Genomic DNA, 23,009 nt, shown 5'->3' with positions numbered 1-23,009 from the left:
TAAGAAATGTGAGTAGATATGATTAGTGGTATAAACAACAGGATATTAATTTTATTTTTACGTAATAGATTTCGCTAAGTAAGTATTATAATATATAAGACGGTTTATTATTTCTTTCTTTTCATGAATGCAAGTATTTAAACAATTTATTCAAGTCAAAATTTTTCAATCAATATTTCGATTAAAAATAGCATTTTTATTCTTTAAGTATTGCACGTTCAAGAATAGTAAAAAATCTGAACTTATCATAAATTGTTTACAATTTAATATTTTCTTGTTTCTGTAATAACTTTTTTTTATTTCCGTGTTTTAGAGCGAAGGATTTCAAGTATTTTCCTTTCAACATTCCATTTTAAATGACCAGCATAAAAAAAGAGAGGAAAAGATATTTTATTCTAAAACATTAAAAAAACAAAGGTATAAACCATCTTTATAAAATATAGTATATATAAAATAAATTAAGTAATTATTTAAATTTAATTATTTTATTAATTGTATTAGTCAATATATATAGTAATCAAGATATAGTGAAATCTATATAGTTTTAATATTATATCTCATATTTATTATATAGCTGCAACATGAAAAACGATACAATATTATTGCCAACATAAATTCTGGAATTTTCTTATAATATAATAATTAACATTTTGTACATACATACGAGGTAGAGTTAAAAATAAATTAAACTTTTATTAAATAAATAATGCAAGTTTTTACAATATACCACCTTCAAAATATGTAAGCACCTTCAGCAATGATACTTTTGCCGTCCATACCACTTATCAAAACAGTCCTGCAAAGCATTCTTAGCAATTTTCTTCAGAGCTCGCGTTGCAAAACTGTTCGCCTCTTCTGTTAATTCAAACTGGCGATTCTTCATCAAATCTTTTAATTGAAGAAAGAGATAAAAATCAGCAAACGCGAGATCTAGGAAGTGTAAAGATAGCGGAAGTACAAAAAGATTCATTATTCGTTGATGTATATATGGCCTTTTTTGAAGCGTTTATGCAATTCGTAAATCTGTGTACGCGTGACATTTCATCACCATATGCTTCATATAGTAAATTAAGGGTCTCAGTTACAATAAATATTTTCTTAAGTTTTATATAGAATTTAATGTTTATTCGCGCTGCTCACGATGTATCATCTTTGAAATTTGATTGCTCTCGGTAACAGTGTTTTATAAAGTGTGATAGTACTTTTGACAGTTGTACTAACTGCCGTTTAGTAACCTTTTCTCGATATGTCTACTAACATCTTATATGCATGCGATCAAATCACATTTATATATTTATTTACAAAACAATATGCAAATTTCGGTTTATTTTTTACTCTATCTCGTATAAAAAACTATGACAATTCCAAATATTTCTGTCAATTAGCAATATTATATACAGGTTGAATTACATACATTAAAAGATGCCACTTCTAATAAATCTTAAGATATATATTTTATAAAAAATTGTTTCAAACAAAAATTACTTGATTTCGAGACAAACATCCTGCGACGCGATTTTGTTCTAAATACATAAGTTTTCGCAATCATTGCTTCAAAGTCACATTTGTTTTCTTACAAATAGAATTATGTGTTTTCTTATATAAATCGAGTCTGTCCATCATTCTGCATATAAAAACATTAACATAGAATCATAAAAAAATCTAGAGTTTATGAGATATTTTATAATTTATTGTGATATATTGTGATATAAGTTACAAGATATCTTATCAATTGAGTAAAATGATTGATATCTTTATATTTCTATAAATACAAAATTGCATTTGCAAGATGCAATTACATATCATTTCTTAAATGCAAATATACATTTTTAATATCGATCAATTTAGCTTATTATTTAATGTATAAAAGTATTAAAATAAAGTCTTTAGAAAAAATGAATATTTTACAAGATATATATTTTGTTACAATATATCAAAATAAATTAGGAAATATATCTCATAGATTTTTAATATTCATATTTTTAGAGGTGAAGAAAACGATGAAGAAAATGAACACGTAAAAAAAAAAAAAAGTTAAAAAACATGATTCTGAAATTTCGGAAGCGGTACTTATTGTTAGGACAAAATTGTGTTTACTGTAGAGTATAGAGCGTCTCTTCAAAAGTAAACAATATATTTTTTGTTAATTTTTTTTTATACTACATTTAATGACAATTTCTAGTAGTTTATTCTCTATATGTGAAATATGATATAATATGTGTGTATTTATTTATGTAATAATCTCCATATATTATTATTATTATTTTGGTTATTATTATTATTATTATTTTTTTTTGAAAAGCCAATATGAATTTCATAGTCAAACTATACATATATTTTTTTAAAAAGCTTATCTTATTGCATTTAGACATTACAACAGATAATATATAGCAGGGTTATTATTACAAGATAAACAGGAGAAACTAATAAGTTTATAATTAGAGGATAGAAACTTCAGATAGAGGGAAACATGCTTTTAATAGGTTTGGTTGATTACAAAAATTATGACATATTAATTCAATTTAAAATGTTTCAATATTTACTTTACTGTAAAATTTTCAATAATTATGTATATGTTATTATCTGTATTATTATGTGTAATAATTTCTCTTTTTACTGCTATGAAATGTTCATTATCAAAACTTCAAGTTACAGGGCACCCTGTCTTTTATACCTATAATTATCGCCATAACTATGTATAAATAGCTTATCCATTTGTTTACATACATATACATAGCTATGTATATATTATATATATATAAGATTTATTTATACTCTCGTGCATATAAATATATTTTCTTAATCATTTCAATATGAACACCATACAGTTTATAATACGAGATATCATTCTCTTCAATAAAAAGATTTTATTAATGTTTCATTATTTCCAACTATCAAACTCGATTTTATATTGGGTTTAAGCTCGAGTCATTGGGCAAGCCACAAGCAGAAGCCTTCTTTGACCTTCTGAAGGAAAGAAGGTATTAATATTGTTCCTTGCTTTATTTTATATTAACTTCATAGAATATTTAAAGATTTATCGCGACGTTTTTGGTAGGATACTTCAGTCTAGCTTTTTTTCTTTTTTTTTCATGATGCAACCAGCAATGCGTGCAACATAAAATATATGTATTATAAATACCAATATATTTTCCTAGTCTCTAAATTAACGAATCGTTCGTGCTATTTATAGACCAAGAGTGCCCTTTTATGTGACGATTAATTTTCAAATAATTACTGTGCTGTTTGTTGCTGTATTTCAATCTTTTCTACTGTCATATCCGGATTCATAGCGGTGGCTTCTTGTATTGCCTCTGCTAAAGCTCGATCATGATCAATCGGATCACCATCCGATTGTATCGTTATCTTCTGTTCTACTCGTGTCTCAACTACGCCATCTTTCTCCGTTTTATACTGTAACCAGCAATTAATAACAAAATATATGATATATATATATATAATAACATATATAATCATATATTGATATAAATAACATATTAATAAAATAATATACAAACCGTGATAGTTTCAACAGTACGAGTTTTACTGGATATAGTCTGTGTACTGACTATTTCTCCTGTGGCGCTATAGTTACCATCTTCACTCTCGAGAGCTACTTTTCTCGTTTCGGTTGTCACTACGGGTACCGTCGTCGTCGTCGTCGTCACATTACTCTCTGGTTCTCCCGTATAAACATGCTTCTCAGTTGCAATCACAGCTGGATCTCCCTGGATCAAAATTTATTTACAGATCTTTTATTTGAGAATCCAAATAAAAAAAAAAATATAATATTATTTTTGAAAATCGCAGAAATCGCAATATAAAATTAATAAATATTATTATACATTAATAAAAAAAATAAGAACAATACACAATATAAAAAACGGTTCCATTTCACGAATTAATGTATTCAGATAGTACGCTCACACAATTACAATCTTATTTATATTTTTATATCTTTAACCTATATATATATATATAGGTTAAAGATATAAATATATATATATATATATATATATATATGTATATATATATATGTGTGTGTGTGTGTGTGTATATATATATATATATATATATATATATATATATATATATAATTTATATTTAATAAAATCTACTCTATAAATGATTTATACATGTTCTGTCTTTGCATATCAAAAAATAAGATATAAATTACATTTCTTTAAACATTATACACTACAAAAATACAAAGCAAAAATATCTTATTGCAACGCACTGCATTGGGTTAGCTGCTAAAACAAACTAGACCAAAATATTTCGTTTTTATGAATACCTGTAATCCTGCTGCTCTTAAATATGCACAATCTTCTGCTCCATATATTAATAGAGGAACCTGTTTTGATTATTTGATCTGACTATTATTTGATTACCTGATAATATTGATTGTAGAAAGCCTGTTGGTCATCATCAAGATCAATCGGTGTGCCTGAATCTCCGCTGCTTGAACTCGATGTACTTAATCTTCGTGAGAACAGCTACGCCATGCAATGTGTTAACCAAGCCACAAAAATTTTATTTGTAACAAAAATAAATAAAAATAAATAATTATAAAAATGAGTATGACTAAATGTATTGTTAATAGAATTATTGTTAAATCAGGAATTATATATTATTTATAATTAATTTATAAAATACTAACAATATTTTATATAAGTTTTATAATTTATGCATCTAATAAAGTATTAAAATAATTCAATTTTAAAAACATATTCAAAATAATTAGAATTAAATATTAAATATGTGACACAAGTAAATATTGTGTATATGTGAAGCAATATTATATTTGTGCTATGATCATATGTATACAGCACAATGTTATATGAAATGATAAAAACTTAAATGATAGTTAAATCAAAATCCAAAAAATATCCACGTAGCAATTTACAAAAACGCTTACATGCTTCACTTATTAATTTCAAGCGCGTAACCTGAAAAAGGAATATCCAAAAATTACCTGTTCGCCAGAAAGCACATGACTTGTGGTTCGAACTTCTTGCGTTACTACTCGTTGCTCTTGCCTCGTCGCACTGGTCGCAGTTGTATGTGCTACGGTCTTTTCCTCTACCTAATATAAAAAGTAAATTATAGCAAATAGCAAATAATAATACTTAGGCAGAAATAAAATTTAAAAAATATACATATATAAAAGATGTAAAAATAATTTTTACACTACAACAAAATTTATTTCTATTGTGTGAGTGTGTACGTACACAAATCTTGTTTTTTAATTTTCTAAAATACATTTTAAATTAATATGTGTATATATATATATATATACACATACACATATGTATGTGTGTTGTACACACATACACACATGCAAAGGCAGCACAAACTTTAAATATGTAAATTCTCATTAATTAATATCCTACAAAATGGCACTAATAATACTAATTACAAACCTGACTTGTTTTTTGATTCTTTTCAAGATCTTCATGCATCGTGGCAGTACGCGTAGTGACAGCTGTTGCTGTCATATATGGAGTTCTACCATCATCCGATGCCTCTGCCTAAATATAACTACGATATGACTAAGATCTTGAGACATACAACTAATGATAAACAATTATTAAAAAATGTAAGTACGAGTAAGTTAACTAATAATAAGTATGTAAGAATGTAATCTTTATGCAAGTGTTAAATCATGTTTTGTAAAGCACAAAGTCAATTGTAAAGCAATGTTTGTACAAAGTGATTGTATTCATATAAAATTATATAAAGATTATAGCTGCTGCAACGTTTACAAAACAATTTAAGTCCTTTGCGAAAAAATATTTACTATATATATATATATATATATATATATATATATACTTTCTTTATTTAAAAAAGTAGATATCTTTAAATCTGCAAAAAAAATGGATGCAATAAATCGTTTGCGTCAAATTATTCAACAAATATAAATAAATTTACTATTGAGTACTAGTTTCTACATGAATTTACAAAAAAAAAATGAGATATTTAAAGTTGCAAAAAATTGAAATTAATTATAAACAGCAAATTTATTTATATTTGTCGTAATTTATTGTAATAATTTATTGTAAACCATTTATCGTATATACTTTTTTGTAGAATCAAAAATATCCATTCCATTTAAACAATTATTATCAAATTTTGAAGATTTTAACTACACATTCATTCAAAATAGATGTATCACTAAATTTCATGCAATACATTTGGAACATAAATGAAAAAAAAAGAGAAATATTCTATATAACATTGGCTAATGGCAAAAATTACTATATGTAATTATAGACATGCAAGTCTTATGTTTGTCAAAATTATGTCTGATATTATATTAGATTTTTGACTTGAAAAGATGAATTATAATATCTAATATAGTTTTATTCTTTTCAAGCATATCACCTTGTTGACGTGAGTAGATACTGTAACTTGGCCTGTGCCACCTGGTGTAAGATCCTCGATTTTTTCTTGAATATTTTGCGTCACACCTTCCTGATCCTTGACTACCGATTGTTTAGTTGTTGTTTTCACAATTGTTGGTGTCATAGTCGAAATTGCGGACTTTTTCAATTTCGCGGACATAGACTTTAGTGGCTCTTGTAAATCTTTCAGAATCGTCGCGCTATCCATCGGTTGGTTATTGTTTCCATATATTACACCGTCCCTCACGTACGATCCATCTTCAGAAAAGAGTTCCTGATTATACAGTTTTCCGAATCTGTCATATATTTTGCCGTCTTTAACGAAACCACCATCGGTTCCGAAAGGTGCCCGTATGATTGGCTTTCCATCCTTATCGCATACGAGTCCTTTATGCACCATCGTGATAGTTATAAAATATTTGTCGAGTGGTCTTCCGGTAGGCGCGCAAATTATTCCATCTTTGACGATGTTTCCTTCGTCATCGAAATTTGCTTGTTTCACCGGTTTACCAGTTTTATCTACCACGACTCCTTGTACAACTTTCAGGCCTTCTAATCCGAATGCTTCCTGAGTTAGCGGCTGACCATTCACGTCGAAAACCTTGCCATTTTTTATAAAACTGCTTTCTGGTGGCAAGGCTCCCTGAGAAAGAGGCTTTCCATTACGTCCGTAAATTAAACCATCTTTAATGAAGTTACCATCATGACCATAAATATTTTGATTTAAGTATCCTCCTGTCTGATCGTAAATCCTGCCGTTTTTGATTACGTTACCGTCATTATCAAAATTGCCCGACTTCAGTGGTTTCCCATCATTGTCGCACACTAAGCCGTAACGAACGGATGTGATGGTAATTATAGTTCGTCTTCTGTTTAATGTCTTTCCATTTGGCCCATATAGTAAACCATTTTTTATATAACTACCATCATTGCCAAACGTACCATGACCGAGTAGTTTTCTGTTTTTTCCATAAATAACGCCATTTTCGATGAAACTACCTTCAATACCGAACGAAATATGATTCAAGGGTTTTCCATCTTTGCCGTATATTTTACCTTCCTCGATGTAGCTATCAGTAGGTAACTCAGATCCTGCATTCAGCAATTGGCCTCCCCAGCCATATACGAGACCATCTCGAATATAACACCCATCCTGCTTGAACGCACCTTGTCTCAACAATTGTCCATTTTTGTCATAGACTACTCCGTCTTGTATATAACATCCGTCAGGTATCAGCGAGGGTAAATTCTTCGGATTTCCGTAGTTATCCACAATTTTTCCGTTGTTAATTGCTATATTGTCTGGACCTTTATCATCTTGTGTCAAAGGTTTATTGTCTCTACCTATGATAATACCGTTTCGAATTGTGTTACCGTCAGGACCAAACACGCCTTGCAACACGATCTTACCGTCTTTTCCGTGAACCAATCCTCCCGCTATGTATGAGCCGTCAGATCCAAATGATTCTCTGTTCAAAGGTTTTCCCGAATGATTAAATATTACTCCGTTAACTATAAAGCTGTCCTCTGACAAAGCTGCATTCACGTTTAATGGTTTTTTGTCATTGCCATAAATAAGACCATCTTTGATGTAACTGCCATCCGGTTTGAAAAATGAAAACTTTACTAATTTGCCATCTATGTTATATATCTTACCATCCCTAATAGCTGCACCTTCGGATACTAATGAATCTTGATTAAGTGGTTTTCCGTTTTTCGCATATATAATACCTTTCTTTATATAGCTTCCATTCGAACCAAACGATTCCTGTTTTGCTGGCTTACCATCTTTGCCTAGAACGGTGCCATCCTTCACTACCAATCCTTCAGGGCCGAGATTAATATTTGACATTATCGTATCGTCCGCATTGTACAATATACCTTCTTTAATTATAAGATCATCAGGCTTAAAAAGACCTTGGGATAGTGGTTTGTTATTTCTACCATATACTAATCCCTCTTTGATAAAATGACCATCCGCTATCAATGGAATTTGATTCAAGAGTCTGCCATTCTCTGCGTATATCATACCGTCTTTCACAAAACTACCATTCGATTTGTAAAACGCATGCTTAATAGGTTTCCCATCTTTACCAACCACTTTTCCATCCTTTAAGTGAGCACCGCTCGGTAGCAAAGATCCTTGAGTCAAGAATTTTCCATCTTTCGAGTAAATTATGCCATCTTTTACGATAGATCCGTCAGAACTAAAAGATTCATGCTTGATCAATTTATTGTCTTTCGAGTAAATTTTTCCCTCTATAACAGTATGGCCTTCCACACCTAACTTCCCGGCATTAAGCAATTTTCCGTCTCGTCCATGAATTAAACCATCGCAGATAAATGTGTCGTCAGGTACAATTGCAATTTGTATCAAAGGTTTGCCTTCTTCATTACATACTATACCGGCAATTATGTACTTTCCATCTGTATCATATGATCCCTGAGTCATAGGTTTGGAATTAGATGTAAAGATGAGACCTTCTTTCACATACGCTCCATCTGTACCTAATTGACAGTGTTCAACTGGTTTACCATTCTTCAAGAGTATTTTTCCTTCTTTTACTATTGCGTGATTCGGCCCGAGGAAAGATTGTTTTACTACTTCACCATCGGGAGAATAAATAATACCATTCTTTATTAAATTTCTATCCGTACCTAATATTTCTTGATAGAAAGGTTTGTTATCTTTTCCCGTAATTATACCATTGCTGATGTGAACTCCGTGTGGCCCAAAGTCGGCTTTTTTTAGCAGCTTATCATCTTTCCCATAAACTTTACCGTCTATTATTTTGCTATCATATGGTCCAAGATTACTCTGATCTAATAGTTTACCCTCTTTGGTATAAATCATACCTCCGATGATTCTCGAACCATCGGGAAGAGGCAAAATGTGATAGTCTGGTTTAGATTCTGCTGATACTGGCGGTACAATTGTAGTTTGATTGGTGCTATCTTCATGTTGACATTCACCAGCAATGAAAATCGCTGTTTGGTCCTTATCAGTGTCTTTTGTAACATTTTTTTGTTGCTCCTTAAGGGCAGCAGACTCTACATAATTGAGCCCGGGTGTCTTCAATCCTGATGCTTGTTTGTCCGCTTCTTTCGTTTTTCTCTTTTCTGCAGATTCCGCTACCTTTTTCTCTTCTCCCGGAGCATAGTTAAATGCCAATCCTGTAGCTTTCCGACTAGCTGAAGTAGGTGATGAGTGATCTTGTATTCCTGGTGATGCGGGTCGATCTTCGTACGTAAAACCGTGCGAGGTAAATGCCTTCTTTGTGGGCGAAGCTTCCGTCTCTTCATAATCGTAAGGTTTCGTGTAACCAGGTAATTGAGAAGGTTTTGTAGGATGCTGTTTTTTTTCCATATCTGTTTCTTTATCGATCTTTTTTTCTTGCTTTTCCAACATGGAAAGATTTGATTCAACATCATTCTTTTCTATAGATTCATCAAGTTCTTTGCCCTTTTTCTGTTTCTTATCTTTATCCTTTTTCGCAAACAGGAAACCGCCGACAGGACTCTTAGACAATATATAAAAATACATGCAGTACAAAAACATGCTATACATGTAATGTATAATTTATATAAAAAATATGTTTCACATTTAATCGAAACTGATATCTACATATTAAATGCATATCTATTATTTATGTAGAAGTAAAAAGTAATGTTCGCGTGCATATTTAAATTATAACTTAAACTATATAAATATATATACATTCAATTGAAAACTAATTACACGTTTTCAATCAAACATTTTTTAAAATTATTGAAAATTGATGCTAATACAAATTTAATTGAATAATATTTAAAAATAATAGTAAAAAATAATAAATTCTATATCTCTGAATATTACTTGTAAAAATTAAAAAAAAAAATTAAATATTTAAAACTCTTTTGTCTAATCATACATATATATGTATATATATTCTATGAGAATATAAAAAAACAGCGATTTGCGTACAACACAACATAAGCTTACCTTAACTTTTTCCTTTTTTTCTCTAATTTTTTTGGGCGTTTCTTTATCCTTCTTTTTCAATTCTTTTTTAGACAATGATTTGTCATCAATATCATTAATCAGATCAGTATTATTCAGATCATTGTGATTTTCTTTTTCATTTTCATTTTGTTTATCCTTCTTCTTCTTTGATAGATTACCGGGCGGTAGGACAGCTATTCCTCCGACCGGTTTCTACAAGTAAATTTATTCAATCACGCGTTACTTCATGCATCAAGCATAAAGCCACTACTTTGCTAAAATAATACTAAAACTTACAGGAAAAATCACATTTAAAGATGCAATACATGCTCTATGCACAACATATGTTGTACTTCTCAAAATATGTGTATTTGTCGTGGTTTGTTATGTTAAATTTATCTCGTGTATCATATATAAAAAATTTTTATTTAATGTGTAACATTATATGTGTGTGTGTGTGTGTGTGTGTGTGTGTGTGTATGTGTGTGTATAGTACTTACATATACATTTAAATAACGTTCATATTAAACAATAGCCGCTATAAAATAATCTTATCCAAGTCTTATTAAAATTATAAATTTACATAATAATCAACACGACAAAAAATGATTTTCTAAGTTCTTACCTGCATGCTTGCATTGCTAATATTACTAAATAGATAACTAACACTTTATATTGATAGCCGTATAAATTTTTATCAATACAAATTTAAAAAAAAAAACAACATGCATTGGAAAAAACAAAACATATGTGCGATATTACACATACAAAAAGTATTAATGATAAATATATAGGGTGTTCCCGGGTTAAATGGCCAAACTTGAAATATGAATATAGACCTTAAAATAAAATAAAATAAAATAAAAAATAAATAAAAAAAAAGCTCTATAATATGCTCGCAAACGCTTCGTTCAAGAGATATTGATTTCTTAAGTTATAGAACTATAAAAATGAATAATGTCGAAATAATTTAGTTTTATCCTTTTTATTGCTTTACAGTAATCAAAATTTATTAAATATTTTGTTAAAATAATGGCCTCCAACCCGGAGGCATTGCATCTATCGATGAATGACTGGCTGATTGACATTGTGCTTTCTGTGCACGCTTACACACACATCCTCCATTTTAATATATATCTCTTGAACAAAGTATTTGCGAGCATACTTCCACAGGAAGATTATTTTTGGATCCTAAATTTATATTTTAAATTTTGCCATTTAACCTGGGAGCACTCTGTGTAATTATATATATATGTGCTTGTATTTGTGTGTGTGTGTGTGTGTGTGTGTGTGTGTGTGTGTGTGTGTGTGTGTGTGTGTGTGTCATTATAAAATAAACTGAAGTAGACATTTTAGTTACAATTTTTTATACCTTTCTCTCACGGTCCGCGTCATATTCTCCTTCAAGGCTACTGGTGCTGCTAGCTGATGTTGTTCCAGCACTTGTTTTTCGTGTAAGCTATTGATGTTAGTTAATGATTATAACATACTCTCTCTCTATCAATATGTTCCAAAAATAGAAAATATTAATTTTTCAAGACTTAAGCTTTCTAATGTGATAGAGATCTTTATAATTTTACTTATGTACTGATTGTGAATTCAATTCTACTCAAATATCTCAAATATCTCAAACAATACATGTGATATGCGATTCTCTAATATGTGTTGTATGATATAAATCGACATGCTTTTGTTGCATTGACATGCAACATTATATAATAAATCCAAATTTGTGTAGAAGAAACAGGAATAAAAGATGACACAATGGGTAAAATAAAAAGTTGATAATTTTTATAAGACATCTTCGCGCGCGTGAGTTTGCGCATACTATGGATAACTATAGATGTAGATGCATGTAAATTCCAATTCTTAGAATTACCCACGGTCTACAATGAGAACGTGAATTATCTCTTTGGAATGCTTGATTATTAGTCTGAGTCTTCTTACTTCTCACATGATTGCTAGTCTGTCTGTGCATCCGTTCGTCTAGTGTGAACATGCACATGTGTATGCGTTTGATTGGAAAAGAATTGCTCAAGATTTACATAATCCAAACAAATTAAACAAATTAAAAGTTTAATCCAAAACCAATCAAAAATATTGGATACAAGAACAAATTTCTTAATTCTTTTTATTTTTTTTTCATCTATTGAATACATGCTGAAATGTTCAAAGAACAATATTTCATAGCGTATTATTAGCCTTATTTTTATTTTTTTACGCAAAATTGTAAACATTATCATTATATTAAACATACACACGCGTGAGAGATGAGGGAACTCACGGTAATCAAGCACTACGAACGTGAGAGATAAGGGGACTCACGGTAATCAAACACTCCGAACGTAAAAGGCAAAGGAATTCACGGCAATCAAGCACCCCGAACGTGAGAAATAAGAAGGCTCATCAAGCGCTTCAAAGGGATCAAATACTCGTCATGTCCTTATCATTAATCCTGGATAATGCTCTCGATCAATCTCTATTGACTCACTTATACATCAATAGAGAACATAAGGCAATTGTTGTTTCATTATTTCTCTGATAAAAACTTTTGCAAAAATATTGTATAAATGTTGTTGCGCTTTTATTTTATGAAATTGGTACATTATATCTCGTAAATTTTTTTATGTATCAATAGTATTGTTTTTTAATGATTAAATCATTAATTTAAAAGCGCGAGCTTTTCAAAATTACAGCGCATATTGTTTATAAATTTTGCTGCGAGTCACTTTTACATTCACATGTTGAAATTTATGCATACTCTACATTCTAGCAATTTTTTAAATATAAAAAGAATTTTTATCTCCCTCTCTCTCCCTCCCCCCCCCCTTTCTAATACAAACGTATAAATATATTACCTTCTCTTTTTGTTTCTTTATTGGGCTAGGCCGTCGATCTATATGTTCTATATCATCAGGAAGTGTCTCAGGCTCATAGCTCATAGTATGCCGTTTGCTTGGTTCGGAACCATACGTTTCAACTGATTTAGGCCCACCTAATGCTATACAAGGCAGTCACACTACTTCAACATCTCAGTATTGCAGATCGATTTAAGGATATAATTATAAAAAGGCACTTGTGGTTTATAATAAATATTTTGAAAAAAACTCATGCTTATGCAAGCTTGTGTATGCCCTAGTAAAAAACTTTTAAATCAGACATATATCTGAATAAACATATAATATGAATTGCAGCAATTAAAGTTTCTACTAAATCATTTGCAAGTGATAAACATTTTATTTACCATCCATGCTTCTAGATGCGAGGCGTCGACCACTCAAAGTCCTCTCGAATTGCGGAGGTTGTCTATCGATAGGGGTTTTCTTCGTTTCGTAATGAGTTCTTCCAGAATATCGAAAACGAGATCCCAGATATGGAATTAATCCCACTTTCTTCACAGGCTCTGGACTCATAAGTCTATAAAAATATAAATTTCCCATTTGATTAAAATGCGTGCTATGAATTTAAAAAAATGCTACTTACATTACTTACCTAAAGAAAGTATGATGCTCCACACACACTTTCCATAATTTTTTTGCTGCTCTGTGATTTGCCAATTTGAATCCAATTGTAGATTCAAATTGTTCAAAGTCACCTGGTCTAATTTTAATGTAGAAATTATGTCTTTTGTAAGATATTTTTAATATCTTTGGCCAGGCAAATCTATTAATTCTTAAACAATCTCTATAAACAAGAAGGCCTGAAGCGCATACACCTAACATTATATCAACACCTTCCGAATCTTTTGCGGGATGAAGATCTACGCCATACATAGCTAATTTTTTCGCATTTTCGAGATAATGGAGTTCCGCTTCGGCGGGTGTTTGACCTCTGTAATATAGCCAAAAAATTACTATTTAATTAAATAATAACTATTATGCTATGTTTCCTCATCTTATAAATTGAAACATAGTTGTTTATACAAAAATGAAACTAACTTATGTGTTTTATGCAGATCCATCACTTTCTCGATTAATTCAGGCGTTTGGTTAGGTGCAAACTTAAAATCTTTCAAATATGTTCTTCCATGTTCTTCAGGATCATAATCTCCAATTTCTGACTGAACCAGATAGGAGCCTAAGAGAGCATGTGTCACAAAAGAACAAAGTAAACGACCTGTAATAATATCGTTTCTGATTTGTAGACACAGTTGATAACGCGTAATATCTTCTTGCAATTGAGCTGGGTCTGGTGGGTAAAATTTCACTTCAAAATTAAACTTCCATGGTTCAGCTAAAATCATACATTAACTTTAGAGGAAATACTCCCATATATTATTATCTATCATTATATCAATAATGATTTTTGTTTGTTTGTGAGTTCTCATACTTTTTATAAATTTTATAATTCTCTTATAAAGATCCAACCAATTGCGAGAATCGTGTCTGTCTTCGTAAATAAGACCAAAATAATCTTTCTCCAGTAAATTCATGCTTTGACAAATCATATCGAGAAGTTCTTGGCCTCTCGCCTTTCTCTGCAATAAATCCAATATATCTAACATTAATATCAAATAAACAGAATATAATTTTTTTCATTTATATACATATAATAAACATGATCAAAACTTTTGAACACTCACATCGATGTAGTAATCCCGTACAGTACCGTCTAGGAGAGTAATTTTGGCAAGAGCCATTTTTCCTTTGCTAATCGGACTCTTGGTGGGCGAGTTTGTACCGGTTCCATTTTCCGCCATTGCTTCGGTCGGAGCACCAGCAGTCTTTTGCTCTTCCGGCATATTTCCGCTCTATTTTATATCCGATTTTATATCTAAAATTAAACACATTATTTTGTTTCCATAATAGTAAAACAACAGCGAAAGAATGTATAAATTATATTCGTCGATAAGGAAATTATTTTGAATCATGAAAGCAGCAGTCTTTAGCTCCATTTATTTCTATGTTCCAAAATATCAAAATATACATATATTTAGCTATAAAATTACTATATACTGAAGGAAAAGGTTTAAGATATAATCAGAGACTTATCTTAATACTTTTCTACAATCTTTCGATAATATCGCCAGAGTAAAGAAGATCTCGTGTCTCACACGATATCTCGCTATATAAATCGCGTATAAAACCTGGTGCCATACGGAGAAATAATCAATATTTCGTGAGGGTTCTTCAAATGTAGGTTTGTCACGCAGCGTACATGCCGATTATGATTTTGTTATTAATGAAGAATAAAGGTATATATAGTTTTTGATCCGAGTTTCATTGAACTATAAATAGGATGCGTATCCTTGAACTTCATAACGAATAAAATGACAAAATAATAGGATGAATAAAAAGATTTATGAACAGTCTGGTCAAATTTTAGTAATATATTTTACTGATTATAAGAATAAAAAAAGTTCATTCAAGCATTCAGAAAAGTTTTCATTTTTTTTTATTCTTATATATATATATATTTTTTTTCGTTTATTCCGGATTACAGGCTTCTTAAGATATTTGCTCTTTCAATTGCAATCCATTTTTTCTTATTAGAATATCTCAAGAGCACTATTTATGCTATTTCAATTCTAAATTTACACATTTTACAAGTTCCCCTGTATTGTTTAGGGCTTTAAAATGATTTAAAATACGCCAAAATATTTAAATGTATCCAACTATCGATGAGATGGCTGTGAGGCACGTATTATTGGTCAAGGGGAGGTGACATTTTGTATATTTATTTTAATTAAAATGATTTATTTGCAATTTACATTAATTGCAATATTATAATAATGATAATATAGCAAATTTACAAAATTCATTACTAATATCTTAAGAAGCTTGCAATTCGAAATTAATAAATTTGTATGCGATGGCCTTCAAAAATGTGCATCAGTGCGTACTAGTAGAACATCCCTGAATTCGCTATTAGTTACAATTGCTGCTGAATCAGAGCTGCATGAAACGATAGTCGTTAACATTCCGGAGATGCACTTTTAAGGACACATACATTCGCATTTGCAAGATTAACGTGCTCTTAAGAATACTGCTGGAATTCGCACACTCTCGAAACATGCAACGAGATTGAAAGTATCGATGATCACGACATAAGCCTCTCCTTGATTAGATAATGTAACAGCTCGATGTTTTTTATTCTACGCCGATTTGGCGATTGAATCAATGGGATTAATAAGCTTTTAGAAGCAACAAGAAAAAATACTAACAATAAGTATACAAATGAAAATATTTTGGATAAAAAAACTTGAGATAAAAAAAATAACATCCTTATTAATAATTTTACGAGTTCAATTTTAAATAAGTTTATAATTTGCTTCAGTAGATATATACGCTGATAATACAGTTATAAAAAAAACGAGAGAAAAACTAACTGCATTTTCCGTAGTCTTTTTGATGCTGAATATGACTTCCAAGCTACTACATTACAATTTTAAAAAATTTGCTTTAAGAAGTTAAAATTGCAAAAAAGCAATTTAACGTATAATTAATATAATTAATTATGATTTAACGTATTTTCAGAATAATATAGTTACGGTATGCAAAGTATTGGAGAAGTTTCACTACAATCAAAATTAAGTACCTATATTGTTAAGACTTTCACTCCTCAAAAAGAATTTTTTGAGTTGATTATAGCTAATATGATCTTAAATTTTTTTTCTTTTTCCATTTATTTCATATTAATCATTCTTGCTTTAGGGATATATATCATATGTCATATGTCATATGTCGAAACATTGACAGAAGCATGAAAATTTTGTAGACTATTTTACTATTTCTTCTGAATATCTATGCAAAACCTAAGCACAATTTTTTTAACGCTATGGAAATTATTTAAATATTTAAATTTAAATTTAAAGTTACTATTGATTCTTATGAAAAATCGCGTATTGTAGCATTTATTGACAAATTTGACAAGGAAAAAACATTGCCAGCAAAACAAAAATTTTCACACATATTAAAAAAACTCTAATAAATATTTGTGCAAAACTTGATTTCGATCCACTTACCCCTTTAAAAATTATTTACTAAAAATTGTAGAAAGATATTATCTATCTCCCTTTCTCTTTCTGCAAATTACTCTTTGTTTCCTGTTTCTTGTAGTTATGTAGTTGATTTCAGGAAGTATTCATGATAAAAAATTTTTGTCATAAATTAGGAAAAATATTAATTACAACTATTTTCTTTTATGAAGACGACAAAAACCATATTATTTTGTGATTACTTTCAATTCTTTTTATAATCCGGATTTATTCATATGATTTTTCAAACAATATAAATGTAAGAAATATCTTTTTTTTTTTGTTAATTTTGACAGTTTTTTACTTCTATTGTACAGCCAAAATATCCTTAACTTTTGTGTTTAACCAAAATATACAAAAATAATTGATGTCCAGACAGAATAAAGTTCAGACGTACGAATTTGGAAAGTGTCATCATCACTGGAAGTGGGCGGCCTTTACGCATGTTCTTTACTAGACTGATGAGATAATACTGATGATTACTGGTCGCGAAATGACACGGCAGCGATGACCACGGCAACAGTAACGGCAACAGCGACGATCGCGCGCACGTATTCTAACAATAAGCTTTTAAATAAATTAGATTTTATTTATTTGGACGTTAATTTGCCCGTTCTCATATAAAAAAATAAATTCATATGCTAGCAAGAGCAAACGCATAAAATACAATAATACTTTGATTACATCATGTACAAGCACGCGTGATTCACGTCGAAGAGACGCGCGTACGTGCGTAATTTATAATAATTACGAGAGTGTTTCTGTATCGACATTCGACCAGAGCTACAAGAGTCATTATTACGGAGGACGTGTTTTGTCCTGCATCACAATGAAAGATACCACAAAATTTCAATGAATATCACGATGCACAAAGTGCACAGAAATAAAAATGCAAAATAAAACTCGAGATGTTTACAAATCATAATTAGAATTAGTATAATTTTTTCCTATCAAAGTTAGAATTTTCTTGGTTTAATTCAACTCAAATGATTTTGAGAGGTGATTTCGAAATTAAATATGGAGCTAGAGGTGCGAAAGGTTAATTTAGCATAAAAGATCATGGCGGAAGAGAAATATGTTGGTAGAAAAAAATACAATCGTGCGCAAAAATTAACATTCAGCTTATCCAAGTTCATTACAAATTATAACAGTCACTGCTAATTGTAAGCAATGCCACATAGTAAACCACGCCTATCTACGTTTATTTTCCAATCACTGAGCCTGATCAGATGTCTCATTGTCGCTATTTACATTGCAGATGCTTGTGACATAGCTACATGATCAATTAAACTCATAACATAACATATTTAACGAGGGATATTAATAGATCAAAACTACTATTTAAAACCATGTTATTTGAAGGATTTTAGAAGAACACCATAATATTAATAAAATAAAGAAATCAAAGATGCCAAACATGAACAAGAGCTTAATAATTTATTAATTTATTAAATTATATATTTGTATTCTAACACATCATGCACTTGAAAATATACGCGCGCAAGAATATTTTCGCAATTAAAATTGTGTCAATCAAAGTGTGAAATTAAATTTTTACCGTATAACACTGGAAAAAAAAACATCATGTTTAATGCCAAAAAATTGTAATGCGAATTATATCAAATTCGCGTTTCAATAGATCTAGATCTCTCCTCACAGAATAATACAAGGATTCAGTGAATTGTACATTTCAACAATTGTTAATTGCGATTCGCACAATGTAAAAGTCGCGTATTTAATGAATAATTACTCACTTTTATCCTCAAGTAACTGTGTTTTCGAAAATTTAAGACGTTTAATTGTGTTTCAGATCTAAAAATGAACTAAAAACGGAAGAAGATTGATCTGCAATCACGCAGTTTAAATGCACATGAAAGAGAAAAAAAGACCATGTACAACATTATAAAACCATGATTTCGTAACATTATTGAAAATGTATCTTGCAGGTATGTGTATATATGTATATGCAAGTTGTGTACATATCATAATTATATTAAAAAATATATATGCAAATACTTTAGTTAAATACACAATTGTTATAAATATATATCATACGTTATATTTAATATAATAATTTTAATGTTAAAATATAATATATATTGTATAACACAAAAATTAAATTATAAGTGCGTATAAGTTATTAAGTGTATAAGTTCCTAATTGATAATAAAATATAATTTAAAGTATTGAAACACAATACTTTTGTGTATAATTATTTTGTGGATGAGTAAAGTGTATATTAAAATAATATTCTCTGTATCAGTTTTTGAAATGGGCGTGTAAATTTGGCTCTCTTTTTTCTATCCCTTTCTTTGAAAAAATTTGAACGTGACAGTGGTGATTGAAATCAAATATAATTTCGCATCGAAAATATCAGAACAAGCTTTCACGGTTTAGCATTCAAGCAATATACATAGATTTATTCCAAACAAAATAGCAATGATTTTAAATTGAAATTAAAGATTAGCCGAATGAAGCTTATAATTGCTTTTTCGACGTGAAACAATAATGTTTGAGTAAAATTTTAGAATATTTCTTTATAAAAAATATGTTGCAAATGTGAAATTTTCGATAAAGGCTTGAAGGATTTAGTCTTCGCGTCACAATGCTTTTATACTCTGCTTATATCCTTTCTTCTGAAACACCCGGTATATACAAGGGATATTCCCGTAATCGATTCATACTATTGACGCTCGATACCTATTCGGTTATATACAACACCTCTCATGTAACCCATACTTCCTTTTGTCATATTGCGTGACTGTTATACGTGCGTTACTATCATATACATGTGTATAATACGCATGGCGTGACGGTTCGGCGATGAAAAACAACAACGCAATTAATCAAGCAATGAGATTCTTCGTAAATGGACTATAAATAAGTAATTGTCAAAATTCATACCAGTATCAATTTAATCATTCTCGCTTAAAAATATATATATAACTATATTTTCAGACTCTACGAAATTTTCGATCAGATCAATACATCCCGACAACATATGTGCACCGCCAACTTGCACGCTCACAATAGTTTTCGCACCCCATTTTTTAGCGCTCCCTCCTTAATAAACGCAGTTTATTCGAATCTGCATTTTGTACAAAGGCTTTTACATTGGATGCGTTGCAGTAGCCTGAGATTCGTTGAACTGTTTAAATAGTTTAAAATCAAATGCGGGATTCAAAAATAGATTTCATTCATTAAAAAAAAAAAAAAAAAAAAAAAAGCGCGTGCTTGCATCGTAACATATGACTATGAGTTACAAACAATATAAAGCAAGAGAGTTTCCTCTTTAATGTACGACATCTGAATGTGAATCAAAGGCTTCGGAGTATCAATTTATATTGTCAGATGCATATACAGGGTGTTTCTGGAAAGTGACAATAAATTTAAAGAAGTGGTAGGTCGTTAAATGAAATAACTTTTGTTAAACTATCCGTACCCGGCGATGTCTCCTTAAGACGTTAAAACCATCAGTTTTTGTTCTTGTTGAACTTCTTTGCTCGATTTCTGTAAATTAAAATTAAAAAATTGTTATGATATTAAATTTTATTTTCCTATTTTATTATTGATAATAATAGCGCTTACTGCATCGCATGACCTTGTTATCCTGGCGCCAGATTATGCGCATATCCTCGATTCGCAATTCGTCATTCGGAATAATTGATGAAAATTCGTCATTCGCTATTGTAGATTCTCCACATTATTCGCAATTCGTAGTTGATCATTCATTAATTGTCATTTGCCATTTATAGTGAACATAATTTATCGTAATATTTCAACAAGAAAATGAACAAGCGATTCTGTATAATTTCGATAAATCATGAATGATGTTTTTATTTTTTATCTTTCAACATGAGTCGTGGAGAGACGTACAAACTACGAATCTTCACGTATCCTAGTATAGAGCTATATTTAAATTGCTAAAGATCTATTATATTATATCCAAATATATAATAGATATATATTTATATCCAAATATAATAGATATATTATATCCAAATCAACACGAATGAACTAATTCGCTGTAATGATTCGCACCTTTTTATTTCGTTAAAAAAACCGCTTCGCTGGCGAATCAGTGCGAATGACGAATCATGAATGCAAATGTGACGAATTTTCTCTCTACGCTATTTATTGTCTACTTAAAATGTAGAGTCTAATAAAAAAATCTATATAAAAAAATTTTGAATGTTACAAAATAAATTATTTAACTTTAATTATTTTACTATTTATTTAATTACGTTGCACCCTCAAATATTTTTGTCATCATATATATATATATATATATATATATAATAATGCTATGTATTACTGCATTAGTATTTATAATATATAGTATTTATAATAATACAGTATTTACAGGTGTCTCATCTTAAAATTTCCACGTTTCTTAAACTGATTTACACATCTGTAGTTAAAAATATTTAACTAGATGTAAGCCAATTTATATGTAAATATTAATATGAAAGAGAGAAAGAGAGAGACATCTTTATAGAATATTTCATATTATTATAAATATGTTTACAGTAATGCATTATTATAGGTATGTTAGATTGCAATGTTACTGTGTGAAGATAGTAATTTTAATATTTCTGCAATCTCTTGCAGCAACATTGCAGCAATATTTTGCAATGTTCTATGCTGTAACGGATTTTAAATTTATCGCCTATTTCCGGAAACACCTTGTAAGCATACTTGGCTTTATCCATGCTTTACATGTTTACATACATACATTTCATTCATTTCATACAGGTGTGTTTTACATATATATATATATAATATGAGAAATCATTTTAGAAATCATTTTCCTCAAAGTTAAATTTTACATCGTCGAAAGTACCTGTATTTTCGAACCTCATTCAAACGAACAATCGTCAATTTTTGCAACTCTTTCGATTACGACCGATATAATCGAAAATCATTGATCGCGAGGACGACAGGTCGTCCATTACGATACGGGAAACACCGCAATCAAGCGATTATGGAGGCGACGAAATGTCGATCTCCGCAGGACAGTCGACGATATTGAAAGATGACACACTTACCTGTAGGACGTGGACGCAGCCTCCGTATACGACGCACCAATGCGAAGAAGCGCGGCGAACAATGACACGGACGACCGATATAGAGAGTCCGGAGGAGAGGGATTAGGGCTTGGTTCTCCGCGACCGAGATTCTCGTTTCTCGAAATTAAGCCGAATAGAAAACGGGTACACACCAGCTATTCGCACTCCGCGTAGCGGGCACGCGTAAACAACTTTCTTTCTCTTTTTCTCTCGTGCCAACGAGATGAACGGCAGATAAAGCCAGGTAATTTTATTACAGTATCACAAAACGACGCCAAATGCAGGGACCACGGCCCTCGTTACCCGCGCCATTTTCAAATAGTCCATCGAGTGCGCAGCGGAGAAATTGTGTTTCGCGAGAATGACGCGGACGCCGCCCCGAGATTACCTTCGTTTTCTTTCGCTTCTCACGTAGAATTCTAAACTACACGTAACTGTAAGAAGACAACGGTACACCCAACAACGTGTTACTTTATCGGATACCGCTACGGCACTGCCTTCCATTCGATATTCTTACGCGACCGCTGTCATAGCTGACGACGATTAGTGGCGACTAGGAAAAGCAGAATTTCTCC

The 23,009-nt window shown here is 30.5% G+C and overlaps 1 protein-coding gene across 7 annotated transcripts; it reads right to left on the bottom strand.

Annotated features, from left to right (window-relative positions):
* Window positions 1–668: 668 nt before the first annotated feature.
* Cora (erythrocyte membrane protein band 4.1 like coracle) lies at window positions 669–23,001 on the bottom strand. Of its 7 annotated transcripts, XM_070307266.1 has the most exons (17): window positions 22,414–23,001; window positions 20,808–20,875; window positions 14,972–15,162; window positions 14,719–14,866; window positions 14,328–14,622; window positions 13,882–14,220; window positions 13,634–13,806; window positions 13,248–13,390; window positions 11,762–11,848; window positions 10,390–10,602; window positions 7,818–9,927; window positions 6,388–7,751; window positions 5,424–5,531; window positions 4,976–5,086; window positions 4,392–4,496; window positions 3,519–3,728; window positions 669–3,414 (listed from the first exon to the last, which is right to left on the bottom strand). In XM_070307266.1, exons 3-17 carry the CDS (start codon window positions 15,128–15,130, stop codon window positions 3,235–3,237), a joined length of 5,745 nt encoding a protein of 1,914 aa, XP_070163367.1. In that variant the 5' UTR covers window positions 15,131–15,162; window positions 20,808–20,875; window positions 22,414–23,001; the 3' UTR covers window positions 669–3,234. The 7 variants fall into 7 exon arrangements, with proteins under 7 accessions (XP_070163367.1, XP_070163364.1, XP_070163368.1 ...); XM_070307263.1 differs by having other exon boundaries at window positions 6,388–9,927; XM_070307267.1 differs by lacking the exon at window positions 4,392–4,496 and having other exon boundaries at window positions 6,388–9,927.
* Window positions 23,002–23,009: the final 8 nt, after the last annotated feature.

This window comes from Polyergus mexicanus, unplaced genomic scaffold, assembly GCF_030449975.1.
Source record: "Polyergus mexicanus isolate NDT 795.1 unplaced genomic scaffold, iyPolMexi1.0 SCAF_14, whole genome shotgun sequence".
In the NCBI taxonomy this organism is placed as follows: Eukaryota; Metazoa; Arthropoda; class Insecta; order Hymenoptera; family Formicidae; genus Polyergus; species Polyergus mexicanus.
This window is presented reverse-complemented; position numbering and strand designations above follow the sequence as displayed.

What these genes read in the sequence shown, in the direction of transcription:
- Cora (XM_070307263.1), bottom strand. Translation starts at nt 15,130, where the DNA reads ATGCCGGAAGAGCAAAAGACTGCTGGTGCTCCGACCGAAGCAATGGCG. An exon ending in AATTATAAAATTTATAAAAA is followed by an intron (nt 14,623 to 14,718) that starts GTATGAGAACTC and finishes GTATGATTTTAG; the next exon opens with CTGAACCATGGAAGTTTAAT. An exon ending in ATGTGCTTTCTGGCGAACAG is followed by an intron (nt 4,497 to 4,975) that starts GTAATTTTTGGA and finishes TGCATGGCGTAG; the next exon opens with CTGTTCTCACGAAGATTAAG.